The sequence below is a fragment of the Dendrobates tinctorius genome, unplaced genomic scaffold (genome assembly GCF_039654945.1).
Source record: "Dendrobates tinctorius isolate UK_male_01 unplaced genomic scaffold, ASM3965494v1 ptg000104l, whole genome shotgun sequence".
Lineage (NCBI taxonomy): Eukaryota > Metazoa > Chordata > Amphibia > Anura > Dendrobatidae > Dendrobates > Dendrobates tinctorius.
Window position 1 is genome coordinate 8,256,355 of NW_027361772.1, and position 14,703 is coordinate 8,271,057.

The window sequence follows — 14,703 nt, forward strand, 5'->3', positions numbered from 1 at the left end:
AAAACAAAAGTTAATATTTGTCACAGAAACCTTTTGTTTGCAATTACAGTGGTCAGACGACCTCCTTCCCTCAGTAAGAGCATTGAAGATGGGTTGTGGCTGGGGATTCCAGCATGAACCCCACTTTGTCAAAAACTACAGAAAACGTCTTACCTCTGTGACTGCAAACAGAAGGTTTCTGTTTAATAAGTTCTGTTTTTCTACTGAAATACTTATTTCATGCAATAAAATGCAAATTAATTATGTAATAATCATACAATGTGATTTTCTGGATTTTATTTTACGATTCTGTCTCTCACAGTTGCAGTGTACCTACAATAAAAATTACAGACCTATATTCTTTGTAGGTGGGAAAACTTGCAAAAAAAATTCCCTCCCCTTCTTCCAGGCGCCATGACTTGTTTTATTTTTTTATTATCAGCAGGCGCAGATGTATGAGGGCTTTTTTTTCCTCTTTTGTGAGAAGAGTTGTACTTTTGAATGAAAACTGTTCATTTTACCATATAATGTTTTGAGAAATGGGAAAAAATTCCAAGTGAAGAGTTATGAGAGGGATTGAAGAAATACGCACAATTCTGCCAGTGTGTGTTTTTTTGTCACTGCTTTTTTTTTGTTACAGAATTTATTGTGCAGGAAAAAGGATTTTTTTTTCTCCTTGCTCTATAGTTTGATAGAACCTATCCAGACATGGTGATATCGCATATATATATGTATTTCTCATTGTTTATTTCTAAGGGAATGGGGGGGGGGGGGTGATGTGTTTTTTTCTTTGTTTTATAGGATTTTTAGAGGACTTGAACTTACGATTGTTTGATCGGTTGTTCTAAGGTACAAACAGCAATACAGAAAATACTGTACCCTTATGAAGTCGAGCCACAGGCAGCCAGATGGCAGCCAAGGGTGTCTAAGATGGCAGCCAAGGGTGTCTTTAGCAGGCCTTTGGTTGCCATGACAATTCTTTGGTACCCTCTGATCATGCGGTCGGGTGAGGGGGGGGGCTGTTGTGACCCATCAGCAATTATATGGTTGTACAGCAAGTTCCGGTTATTGCCGTTCCAGTTATCTCCTGGATTTAGTGCAGGCTCGACTCTTGAGTACGCGCCACGGGTTAAATGGATTGATAAGGAGAAAAATATTGAAGAAAAAAAAAAAAGAATGCGGATGTAATGAGATAATTGGGTGTTGTTGTGGTAGTTAAGCCCCTCGGTCATCCTCTGAACGGTCCAGGGCTCCATGGAAAGGAAGGTGCTCAATGGAAATGGCTGATTGTGCTTGGGACCTCAATAACCCAGGCTGGACACTATTTCTATGTTGGGTGTGGACTATAAAAGTTGTTAAATCACTGACTTGCTTTTGTTTGGTACCCGACATTAAAGGGGTCTACCCAAAAGACAAACTCCTTTTATATCCCCCCCCACCCCCAACATTGCAGCCACGTACCGTAATGTCTTCCAGGGAGGAGTCGATGATTTTGTAGTTATCGGGCAGACAATAAAACATTAGGGTGTGCAGATTTAGGAAAACGTGGTGACTAAACTGAACGCTGTGGATGTATGCATGAGACTTCAGCCCCCGACCTGCGGATGGAGAAGAGAGAAGGATTCAGGGGGTAACACTCTGTCCCCCCTGGGGCAGACACTAATCATCTGGAGCCGGTCACTTACCCTGGAAGTACTTCCCGCACACCAGGCAGGCGTAGGCATTAATGTGGGACAGGGATATAGAGCACAACTTCTCAAAGTCAAAATCCAAGACGCTCCTGTAAGAAGAGTCAGAGCGTAAGGTGGGAACGGAAACTTCTACAACATTACCTGTCCACTCATCTCACAGTAAGGCACCAGTCACACATCACATCCGTGTCTTCAGGATCCCCACAGACTTTAAGGGCCGATTCTGACCAACAAAATAGGATCAGAATAGGACCTGATCCGAGTCTCCTGAATCTGTGATTATAATGCATGTTTGAATACATCAAATATACAGTGGGGAAAAAAAGTATTTAGTCAGCCACCAATTGTGCAAGTTCTCCCACTTAAAAAGATGAGCGAGGCCTGTAATTGACATCATAGGTAGACCACAACTATGAGAGTCAAAATGGAAAAACAAATCCAGAAAACCCTGACTGTTTGAGATTGTGAACAGGTGTCTGTTATACCTATAAGTTCAAACAGGTGCCATCACTACAGGTAATGAGTGGAGGACAGAGGAGCCTCTTAAAGAAGGAGTTGCAGGTCTGTGAGAGCCAGAAATCTTGCATGTTTGGTGACCAAATACTTATTTTCCATCATAATTTGAAAAATAAATCTTACCAAATCAGACAAGGTGATTTTCTGGATTTGTTTTCTCATTTTGACTCTCATAGTTGTGGTCTACCTATGAGGTCAATTACAGGACTCTCTCATCTTTTTAAGTGGGAGAACTTGCACAATTAGTAGCTGACCAAATACTTTTTTCCCCACTAAGTAAAATTCATTGACAAAAAAACAAATTAAATAAAAAAATAAATAAAAATTGGACAGCCCTTATGTTGCCCACGGATGTGTGAGCGCAGCCTAATACTGACCTGTTGATAGTGTCCAGATACGGACAATGCCGGCTGCGTCGATCCTTTTGCTCATTACGACTGTACTTGGCTTTAACTGAAAGATATAACATAGCGACTTTCTGTTCATGTACAGGAAGTATTATAGAAATCAATACAAAACTATCTCTGAGGAGTCTGTACTGAGACACTTTAATTAGGAGATTCTGGAAATTAGTGGTGGTCCAAGATCAGAGACCTCACCAATGTATCTGATAAATCACAAGATTATTATGACCGGATTTTCCCCGTTAAATTAAAGGGGATTTGTCATCTCAAACAATCCGTATTTAACAGTCGCCACTAATGTTATCAGCAATCTGGAAAACAGCCGATTCTTCCTGGAGACGTCGCTGCCTAACAGGAATTTTCCCTACAGTGTTGGTAAGTGGCCGACCTTCTCTCCAATGTGTCTCATAAACCAACCGTGACCCCCTAAGATATTCATATACCCCAAGAGCTTATTAACGGAGATGCCTCATAAAGATGTAAGATACGGTCAACACGGTGAACTTTCTCTGAGCTCTTCTGGCAGCTAATGCTAGAAACATAATTAAAGGGGATGTCCACTACTATTTCACTGGTGACCCTTCCTTAGGATAGGTCATCAATGTCTGACTAGTGGGAGTCCACAAACCCTGACGATAAGCTGTTGTTGGTGGTGGCGGCCGCTGGCCAAAAATACTCACTAGTGGAGCTGTTCCGTTTTCCGACAGTGGTCGCGGCAGGGTACGGCACATCTGCCTACTACTGATTCGAATAGGGGGTGTATGTGCAGTACCCCGAGGCAGAAAATATCAGAAGACGAAGAAGCTCCGCAAGGGAGTATTTCCCACCTGTGAGAACAGCTGATTGGTGGCGGTGCTGGGTGTCGGACCCCAACTGGTCAGACATTGATGACATATCCCATCAGTGAAAAAGTAGTGGAGAACCCCTTTAAGGCACCTGCGGGGAATGTGTCCAATGCTACTTTTTTTTTTTTTGCAACAGTGAATTGTAAGACTGAAGCCCCAGCGCTGTGTGTACAGGGGCCTCCACACCAGGAAACTGTCTGCAGGTTTTCAGACCCTAAACCGACATCATCTTTGCATTATGAGTCCATGGGTGTAATATTCTGGAAATTCTTTGGAGAACGCTTATGCAAATGAGCTCACAAGTGCAAAGGGCTTGGACGAGCGCTTGCGCAGCCACCGTCATTACCGGGGGGGGGACACAGTAAGGTCTTGATGATGGTGTTAAAGCCAGATATGCATCTACGCATACGCCACCCCTGATAACGGCGCCTGTATGAGATCTCGGGCGGGGGAGCCGGCCACAGAAAAAAAAGAGAGACCGCGGAAGAGAGCGGTAAGTGCAGCGCCAAGCCCCCGATACTTGCGACTCATTTGCATAAACATTCGTCAATGTATTTCTAGAGAACAAAGAATCAGACTTGTAATATAAAATTATAGAAATAACCAACATTTCAGATGCATTACCATAGATGAAGTTGGTGTAGGGGTCTAAAAGCCCGATGACAGACCCTTCAGAAGCCATTCTTTGTGACTAGATCTCCACCGCTAAAGGGGTTGTCCAGGCATCTAATATGCAAGAGTTATCCTAAGGATACGTTTTCAGTAACAGAATGGGGGGGGAGGTGAAAAGACCCCGACAGCTGGATGCAAACATTGCACAGAGATTGAATAAGGTCTGGCTAGGTCAGAGCTGCTGCCGACTCGTGGGGGTGCTGAGTATCAGTCCCCACAAATCTCATATTGACGACCTATCTGGACGGAACCTGTCAGGTAAATCACGCTCCATTTCCAAAGGCCGTGAAAGTAATGGGATCAGTAACAGACTTAGAGAATGATGGGAGTTGTGACTGTACAACAGCCGGAGTACCACTGATCAGGGTCACATTTTTTTCCTAGAGTAGTAAATGTCCCATCAGGACAAGCTGTTTCCATCTTTACCATTGCGCTGCTGGGTCCCCTATTATAAAAAATGGTGGATCTGCTGTAAAACACGAGTCCTGCTCTGGGGTATTTGGTAAGACCGAGTATTACATAGTCACTTATTGATCTGAACGGATGCCATATAATGAAGCCGCCCTCATCCTCCTCCTGCCATCAGTTGTTATCCTCTTAATATATTGCAGTCATCATATTACACGGCACTGTGTACTTACAATTGCTCATTTTGTCTTTCAACCCAGATAATTCTTCTCTTTTCCATTAGGTCTATGACATCACATGATTAATAACTGATGAGCTGACTCCGTCTAAGCTCTATGTAGAAACAGGAGGTCTATTTTTCCTGAATGAGTCACTGCAAAAGTCAATGGCAGGAGGAGAAGGGAGCAGCTGGGTCAGGAGGTGAAGAGGGGAAGGATAAATGCTGGGACAAGAGACTTCCTGTTTATACATGGAGCAGAGAATAGAGAAGAATTAGCTGGGTAGAAAGGCAAAATGAACACTTGTAAGTACACAGCGCTGTATAATGTGAGGACTGCAATACATTTGGAGGATACAACCTTTGATGGGAGGAGGAGGGCGACGGCTTCATTAAGAATTCCATTCTCGCCACAGCTTTTTAAAGTGACCAGAAATGATGTCTGGACTTGTAGTGATCTTCACTTAGAATTATTGTGGGGGCTCTCATTACTCACCTCCTACAGTCTGCAGCGAGTCTCCCACCTGTAACACAGGTTACCCCCACAGTAGAGTGGCAGTGTAAGCAGCCATGTTGTTTATTACATCAGGAGTAGTGATGTCCAGAACAACCAATCACAGGTCAGCTTGCATATGCGTACAACAGCATAGAAACTACAAACTGATTGCTTATTGGTTGATATAATTTAGATCGGGTAGATGCCAGGGACCCGCACGTCACTACAGCCCGAGTCATAACCCCAGTGTACACACCTACAGCCACCGCCTGCTCCTCCACCGCTTCACGTTTAAGCCGTTTCACCACGTTCATTTTTCTCACACAGCCACCGTTGCGTACCGAGCCTCGAATCTGCTAAACGACCCGCCCCCTTAGTGCAGAGATCATTGATTGGTCGATGCAGAATTAAAGCGAGGTTTGAAACGCAGTTAAGTTCTGGCCTCTCATTGGTTCGATTCGTGTAACGTTTGACCCGGTCACCAATCATCTTTGAGTTCTGCTGGGTCTTCCAGCCAATCAGCCAGAAGGAGCATTAACCCGCACAGAAAGGGGATTTGGGGACTGCGGGACAGCCAGTGATGATCGGAGGGGGATGGAGGAAGACGCGGAGTCGCGGGTGAGAGCCGGGCCCGGCGGACGGCTGGACATGAATCATGGGTTCGTTCATCATATCCGGAGGAACCAGAAAGCTCGGTGAGCGGCTCGGTGTCGTTGTGCTTACGCTATTGGCGGAGGGGCATGCTGGGAGTTGTAGTTCTCTCACTGCACATCATACAGATATTCCTGTGAGGCGGAATATTTCGCAGTTTTCAGACCTTGCTGAAACATCCCATCTGCCGGGTTTTATCACAAGTTTTCCCCATTTTTTGGCGCAGACATAAAGGAAAATGAAAAGATATCAAGACGGTGACTTCCTGTGTCACCATGACAACGCTGCTGATCTCTGGGGCAGGGGGGATACAGGCAGGGACCCCTGTGCATGAGCAGTATATGGGGGGGGCCCTGTGCATGAGCGGTATATGGGGGGGCCCTGTGCATGAGCGGTATATGGGGGGGCCCTGTGCATGAGCGGTATATGGGGGGGCCCTGTGCATGAGCGGTATATGGGGGGGCCCTGTGCATGAGCGGTATATGGGGGGGCCCTGTACAAGAGCGGTATATAGGGGGGCCCTGTGCATGAGCGGTATATGGGGGGGCCCTGTGCATGAGCGGTATATGGGGGGGCCCTGTACAAGAGCGGTATAGGGGGGCCGAGCGGTATAGGGGGGGGGCCCTGTACAAGAGCGGTATGGGGGGGGGCCCTGTACAAGAGCGGTATAGGGGGGGGGCCCTGTACAAGAGCGGTATAGGGGGGGGGGCCCTGTACAAGAGCGGTATAGGGGGGGGGCCCTGTGCATGAGCGGTATATGGGGGGGGCCCTGTGCATGAGCGGTATATGGGGGGGGCCCTGTGCATGAGCGGTATATGGGGGGGCCCTGTACAAGAGCGGTATATGGGGGCCCTGTACAAGAGCGGTATATGGGGGGGCCCTGTGCATGAGCGGTATATGGGGGGGGCCCTGTGCATGAGCGGTATATGGGGGGGGCCCTGTGCATGAGCGGTATATGGGGGGGCCCTGTACAAGAGCGGTATATGGGGGCCCTGTACAAGAGCGGTATATGGGGGCCCTGTACAAGAAGTGGACAACATCTTTTGGGGTCCAATTTCTCCTGTTACCTATGTGAAAATATAAAATTGCGGGCTAAAAATCATTTTTGAGGAAAAAAAATGATTTTTTTTATTTTCACGGCTCTGCGTTATAAACTTCTGTGAAGCACGTCGGGGTTAAAAGTGCTCACCACACATCTAGATAAGTTCCTTAGGGGGTCTAGTTTCCAAAATGAGGTCACTTGTGGGGGAGCTCCAATGTTTAGGCACACAGAGGCTCTCCAAACGCTACATGGCAACCGCTAAATATTCCAGCATATTTTCCATTCAAAATGTTAAATGGCGCTCCTTCCCTTCTGAGCCCTGCCGTGCGCCCAAACAGTGGTTTATGACCACTCCGCTCAATGCTGACTTTTATTCCCCATTGACTTGCATTGGGGTCGGGTTTCGGACGAAACTCCGACTTTTTTTTGCCCTAGTTGGACCAGTTTCATCCGACTCAAATTTTGCTTCATTCGGGTTTCACGAAACCCGATCCGACCAAAGTCACTTAACTCTAGTCACCACGCTAGCGGTGATTATTATTGCAATTACACATGCTTATTTCCTTTGTGTATATTGGAACAACACAAAAAAAAACAGAAAAAAATGCAGATTGGACATAATTTCACACACAACCCCCAAAATGGGCTGGACAAAATTGTTGGCACCTTCAGCTTAATATTTGGTTGCACAGCCTTTGGAATAAATAACTGCAATCAACAGATTCCTATAACCATCATCAAGCTTCTTGTATCTCGCAATTGGAATTTTGGATGACTCTTTTGCAAACTGCTCCAGGTCTCTCATATTTCAAGGTGCCTTCTCCCAACAGCAATTTTAAGATCTCTCCACAATTGATCAATGAGATTTAGATCCGCACTCATTGCTGGCCACTTCAGAACTCTCCAGCGCGTTGTTTCCTTCCATTTCTGAGAGCTTCTTGAACTATGTTTGGAGTCATTGTCCTACTGGAAGACCCATGATCTACGATGCAAACCCAGCTTTATAACACCGGTCAACGTACCCAGTGCCCGAGGCAACATAAACACCTCAAAACATCTTTGAGCCTCCACCATATTTGACTGTAGGTACTGTGTTCTTTTCTCAATCTGTTTTCAGTATACAGGAGGCTGATGTGCTTTACCAAAAAAGCTCTGTCTTGGGTCTCATTTGTCCACAAGACGCTTACCCAAAAGAATTTTGGCTTGCTCATGTACACTTTGGCAAACTGCAGACTGGCTTTTTTATGTCGCTGTGCCAGCAGGGGGGACCTCCTGGGTCTCTTGCTGTGGCGTTTACTTAAAATGTTTACGGATAGTTTGCGCTGACATGGATGCACTTTGAGCCTGCAGGACTTCTTGAATTTCTTTGGAACTTGATTGGGGCTGCTTATCCACCATCCGGTCTATCCTGCTTTGCATCCTTTCATCAATGTTTCTTTGCCGTCCAGGCAGATTAGCTACAGTTCCATGGGTTGTAAACTTCTTGTTCACCTGCACCGTGAACAAAGGAACATCAAGATCTCTGGAGATGGACTTTTAGTCTTGAGATTGTTGATATTTTTCAACAATTTGGGTTCTTAAGGCCTCACAGTTGTCTTCTTTCTGTTCTCCATGCTTAGTGTGGCCACACAGACACACAATGCAAAGAATGAGTCAACTACTCCCCTTTTAATCTAGTTACCGGTGTGATTTTCATATTGCCCACACCTGTTACTTGCCACAGGTGAGTTTGAACGAGCATCACATGCTTGAAACAGAGTTGTTTACCCACAATTTTGTCCTGTCCATTCTTGGGGTTTTGTGTGAAATTATGTCAAATTCGCCTTTTTACACGTGTTTTTTTTTTTTTTGCATTCCAATGCACACAAAGGAAATAAACATGTCTATACCAAAATGTCTAATTGCAATAATTTGACGGGAGAAAATACTTCATTTTATTGAAACATTTCAAGGGTGCCGACACTTTCAGCCATGACTGTATGTGTCGCCGAAGTGCCAAGATTCGGTGATGTAGGACCCAGGGAAACCGGCTCCAGTTCGTATAGTGGTAAGAGGTGCTTTTTAATGGGTCCGGACTTTTGGCCCAGGTTTTAGGAACGGCCATAGAGCTGGGTGGGACTGGCCGTTCCATTACCTCCGGTTTCTGGATTTGGAGTGAGCTTTACAAGGCAGTTCATCTGTCTCAGTGTCTTGCAGTAGAGGTGGAAACACCTCTGTTGGTGTTAGTCAGATCTTGACAAACTGTGAGTGTGTCTGGACGAGTGAGCTCGTACCTCTAAAAGGAATATTTACTGTTATCCCTTTGTGGCGGATAAGGCTGTTTTGTTCATCTAGACGGTTTATGGACATTTATTAAACCGCTCGTTTGTTTTGAGCCAAAGATCCGGATCCTTGTGTGTGCACAAGCGCCTACCACAGAGCTGATCCCTTACACCGTGTATTTGGCCCTGTGTTAATATGAGTTCTTATATAATGTAATGTCTGATTACTCGCCCTGCCCGCCCCATGCAAGACTATTGTACATTTTTAATAAGATTTGGTTTTTTTACTTTTTCTTAGAGATGATTACGATAAGGAGGTGAAACAAGCTAAAGAGAAGCAAAGGAAAAGGCACACCCCAGGACCGTCCCGACCTCGGAAGCCAGACCGACAGGTCTACCACCCCCGTCCACGAGGTGAGAGCTGTATGTAGATGAGGGCTCGGAGGTTTTCTGGGGCTTCCGTGTTAGCGTCTACCTGTCATTTGAAATTATTTTTGACATTATACATAACCGTGTTACAATTAGTGGGGTCTCGGGACACTGCTCTGAAGCAACAAGACCTGGAGGAGCAGGAGTACGTACGCACAGAGGGATGTACGGACCCATACCCGCCCTGCGCTCATACCGGAGCTGCGCTCCATGGCAGGTGTCAAACCGCAAGGGAAAACCGTAGGCTAAACTGCAGATAAACCGCAGGTCTTTTGACCTGCGGATTTACCTGCGGTTTTTGACAAATCCACGCTGAAAAATCCTCAGGACAATCCGCAGCATGTGCACACACACGGGGTCATAAATTAGTGGCCCATCCTGAAGATGTGTGATCAGTATTTAAAGGGACCCTTCACCCTTTGTCTGAAAAGTGACTTCTAGTGATGAGCGAACGTGCTCGGATAAGGTGTTATCTCAGCATGCTCGGGTGCTAACAATATGTCTTCGGCGTGCTCGAACAATATGTTCGAGTCCCTGTGCCTGCATGTCACACAGCTGTTCGACCTGCCTAACAAACCGCCAATCCATGCGCGTGGTGCGGCTGCCGCTGGCCTGAACTTTGCTCTCTCCCATTGGTCTTATGAAGACAGGGATGCCTCTGCAATTTTATTAAGATGAGACAACCCCTTTATATAGAGGGGAGATAATCTCGTACGATCGAAGGGCTAGTCCTTCTGATAGATGTCTGGTAACCCAGCCATTTTTTGAGTTGCACTGAAATTGGTACGATCAGCCGCAAGAACTGCTGCTTTAAACATTAAAGGGATCGTCCAGTGAGAGGGTATTGATGATTTATCCCTAGGACAAGTCATCAATATTGGGTCTGTGGGGGGTCCTAAACCTGGCCGCCCCACCGATCAGCTGTAACTGTCTATGGGAGCTGGATGTAAACACGTGAAAATTTGCTGAACAGCCTCCGCCAGGCACCGCAGGACAGTTATTCCTACAGGAGCCGCTCTGCAGTACTTGGCAGCGGACGATACACAATGAATGGGGCTGCGCTCCGTCCCATGTGGTTACATCTGGAGGCTGATCAGTTAGTGGTGCCAATCTGCTATTTTTGACTTGCCCTAGGAGTAGGTCGTTAATATCTTCTGACTGGACAACCCCTTTATCTGAACTTTTTAATAATAAGAAATAATAATAGTAAATCCTGCTCTCAAAAACTACTCAAATCTGTCTACAAATCTGTCTGCAGTGAGGGATCAGAATAGAAGACTGTGGGACCGGTGAAGGGGGAATAAGCTGGAGGGAGAAAGGCTGCGGCTGTTGGTGCCTAAAGAGGGGAAAACTTCATAATAATGAGGGACACAAGTCCTAGAATGGCCAGAAATGGTGTTCTCTCATGAGCGCACATGACCGCTCATTCTGGACTTTACACTTCAGATTTGGGCTGAATTAATAAAGACGGCGTAAACTTAGACTACACTGTCTTAAAACGCACCAGTTTTATCACATTGGCATTATGAGACCGTTTTTGGTGCCCATTAGAGCAGACTTTTGGGGCATTTCTTAGTAAATTATGCCTTTTGTCCTGAACCTACACTGCCCCCTATGTTCTGCTGTCAATGACTGCAGACAGTTTTGGAAACCGACCAGTTAATAATTTAGAAGTAATGTGTTTCATCCCATCCCTTCTCTCAGAGAGGCCGAGCCGCACTACCGATCGGGCGGATGATGACCTGACCGACAGTGACTCCAGTACTGACCCCGAGACCCCTGCAAATCAGCTCTTCTGCTTGGAGTTTGAGGCCGACGGAGGCAAAGTCACATCTGTTGTGGTGTATGAGGTGGGTGTCGTAGGAAGTATCATGGGTGTAACGACAGTGGGCGCAGGGGTCATAGAGCCCAGGAGGGCCCAAAAGGTCCTTCTGGCCCATATGAGAAGACCCGGTACTAATAAGGATCCATGATGGTTTTGGGCCCCGGTGAAGATTTTGCGTTGGGGCCTATAAACGTCGAGTTGCACCACTGATATTATCCTGTACTGATTGTTATGTGCGGATTGCTATAGACCTATATACATATTATTTCCATATGTGTCCACATGCTGCACTTCATAAAATCTAAGCACGGCAGGAATATGTTGACCGACTTCATAAGTACTAGGATCAACCATCATACTGCTGAAAACTAAGGGGAAACCATCCCCATTGAGGAGAAGACCCTTCATTTCCTTTCTCATTTCCTCCCCCCCCCCCCCATACATAACAGAAAGAAAATGAGCACATACCCTGCTGTAATAAAAGGCAATAGCGCATACATATAACATGGGAAACTGGGTAAACAATACTTATGGTTACACAAAAAAAAGTAAAAGCCATCCCACCAGCGACAAGGTGACCCAATCAGGATGGTCCTAATATCTAGTATTAAAACCTTACCATGTGTCAAAAACGACCTTAATGTGAATAATGGCAGAGAAGGATCGGGACACGACTAAGGACACCCAGCAACGGGAAGCTATATAAATATATGTGTAATGCCCAGCTCAAAGAAAGAAAGGAAGGTCACATCCTTACCTGTTCTAAGTGGTAGAGGTTAAGACCATCCCGACTGGGGTCACCTTGTCGCTGGTGGGATGGCTTTCAAGTTTTTTTTTTTTTTTGTTTTTTTCAATCAAAATCGGTGTACCCAATGTTATTTATATGCACTGTTGCTTTACTTACAGCGGGGTATATGTTCATTTTGTTTCTATCTTGGGTTTTGGCTTTCAAATATACCTTGTCATGTGTGTGAGGGATATGTAAATGACCTCTTCACAGATGAGGAGGATTTGAACTCTAGGCCACCTATTGTAAGTAGCGATCCTAAGTCAGTATCGACCCTTTATCGAGCCTTGCCACATGACCTAGGATAAAAGCCAAACCAGAATCTCAATTTGCAGACAAATGTTTCAGGGTGTTGCCCCTCATCATTGAAAGCCATGAAATCAGATTTGGCTAGGTGAGAGTCCCCTGACTGCGATGTGTATGAGGAATAAAACTATTTCTGGCCATTATATGTTTTTTCTGCTTCTTGCCCTCCCTTCTCAATAGACTTTTATAGGCAGCAGGTGTAATTAGATCCCTCACTGAAGACAGAACTGTAGACAGATTTGAGCAGTTTTTAAGAGTGAATGAACATTGCAGGAACCAAGAAGTGTCAGGTATATAAACGGACAAGTAAAGTTAGCAGTGCCGATCGAGTCCTGTCTGCGTGGGCACCTGCACAATCACCAGTGCAAATGCATCGTCGTGGGCGCCGCTCATCTTCCGTTACGGAAGTGAGCAGCATCGGACAACCCCTTTTAAAGGGTTCTAGTAAGATAGCAAGTTATCACTCCGTGCGAGTGTGTCCAAAGGGCTGCTCTTAAAGGAGAAATTCATGTTATATATGAAAAGATGGTTTATGTTGGAGTCAGCCTGGGTTTCCAATAATCTCTGTCGGTTCTTGCTCTACACACACAGAATATTCTATATATTGCTTCCGAGAGCGGAGCTCTGCTACGTATTACACACTGACACCAAAGATCATACGTTTATACACCTTCCATATATTTTTTTTTTTTTTTTATTCCATCTTATGCAGGATGATGACGCTGAGAAGATTGCGACAAAAATCTCAGTGGAGAACCAACTGGAGACCAGAATGAAGGAGGCTCTGAAAAAACGGATTCAAGAGGAAATCGCTAAAAGAAGTGTACATCGCTGAATCCCCTCCTCCATCATTGGGGGTCTGGTTATTCCTGTGTTGACACCGCCGTATTCTCCAGTGTTGGGCAAACAAAGGAGTTGGATATACCGAGGAGCCGGAGAACCTATATGAGCCGCTCCCGCCGTGCCAGTAATGAAGGGGCGCCTGTGTTATGTCAGATTTACTGCTCTGGGAGTAAGACCCTGTTTAAGTCTTAGGAAGTGTGGGGGAATCGGCACAGTAGTGCTTTACATGGTCCACTAGTTTCCGGAAGAGTGATGCATTGGTTTGTGTTGTTTAATTCAAGTTTTTCTTTTTCTGTTTCCAAAATTGCTCAGCGGTGGGAACCTGCATCTATTGGACATATGACATGTCACAGAAAATGCACAAAAATAAAAACTTTCCCAGTGCTAGTTACCTTTTTAATCTTTTTATTTCATTTTGTCTCATGCAACAATCTCATTTAAAAAAAAATCTATATGTCTCCAGAGCTCAGCTATGTCCTCTCATTGCCCTGTGTATGTTAGACAACTACCTGCAGCAGGAGCCTCTCCCCCCATTTGCACTGTTTACAGTAAGGCAAAATGCCAACATGAAGGCCAGCACTCTCGGCCATAAAACGAGGGTCTTCTTCAGCCGGCCACCAGACAAAGATGGAAATGATCAGCACGAGACTAGAGGTTGCCATAAAACTTTTCTTTTATACATGGCGGTAGTCATAAAAAAGAAACCAAGAATTTAGTGATGAGTGGGATAAAGTGTTATCGGAGCATGCTCGGGTGCTAACCGAGTGTCTTCGGCGTGCTCGAATAATATGTTCGAGTCCCTGCAGCTGCTTGTCTCACAGCTGTTCGACAGGGAGCGGCTCGTCGCAGTGCAATCGCGGATCGCCAATGGACAATGCGCAAGATCGGTTCAACAACATGCTGCACAAGCGCGGCGTCCACAGTACACACTATGTAAGCACGGAAAAGAATAAACTCTGCGCATGCGCGGGATATACAGTAACATCGGCGCAATCCCGGGAACAATTCAAATTGTGCGGGAGGACAAGCCTGACTGATCGATGAAGGGCGCCCCTGTGAATAAACGAGTAGGTAAGATATAACTATATAAAGTGGGATTTTATAAGTATTCCAGCAGCGATTTTCATGGGAAAAAACATGTTAGTGATGCACATTGCATCACTAACAATGCACTGGGGACACTTCACATGCTACAAAGGACATGACAGGTTGCATTTAAGATGTCTGGGCTACAATCACAATTTCATTAAGGTCTAGTGTGGATGAGAGGATGTGAGAATAAATAGACAATTTATTAAATCAGCAGTATAGGAACGTGGGAAAAAAAAGCC

The 14,703-nt window shown here is 45.5% G+C and overlaps 2 protein-coding genes across 2 annotated transcripts in view; one reads left to right on the forward strand and one right to left on the reverse strand.

Moving 5' to 3' along the window:
• The window catches only part of USP39 (ubiquitin specific peptidase 39), a 41,781-nt gene extending 36,134 nt beyond the window's left edge, over positions 1-5,647 (reverse strand). The window contains exons 1-4 of the mRNA XM_073588702.1: positions 5,485-5,647; positions 2,564-2,639; positions 1,665-1,759; positions 1,441-1,577 (exon numbers count right to left, since the gene is read on the reverse strand). Of these exons, the coding sequence (XP_073444803.1) occupies positions 1,441-1,577; positions 1,665-1,759; positions 2,564-2,639; positions 5,485-5,542 (366 nt within the window). The 5' untranslated portion in view covers positions 5,543-5,647. The remainder of the gene's footprint in view (positions 1-1,440; positions 1,578-1,664; positions 1,760-2,563; positions 2,640-5,484) is intronic.
• An 85-nt stretch (positions 5,648-5,732) lies between these two features.
• Positions 5,733-13,763, forward strand: CUNH2orf68 (chromosome unknown C2orf68 homolog). The gene is made up of 4 exons (XM_073588703.1): positions 5,733-5,923; positions 9,481-9,596; positions 11,316-11,461; positions 13,242-13,763. Exons 1-4 carry the CDS (start codon positions 5,823-5,825, stop codon positions 13,362-13,364), a joined length of 486 nt encoding a protein of 161 aa, XP_073444804.1. The 5' UTR covers positions 5,733-5,822; the 3' UTR covers positions 13,365-13,763.
• Positions 13,764-14,703: the final 940 nt, after the last annotated feature.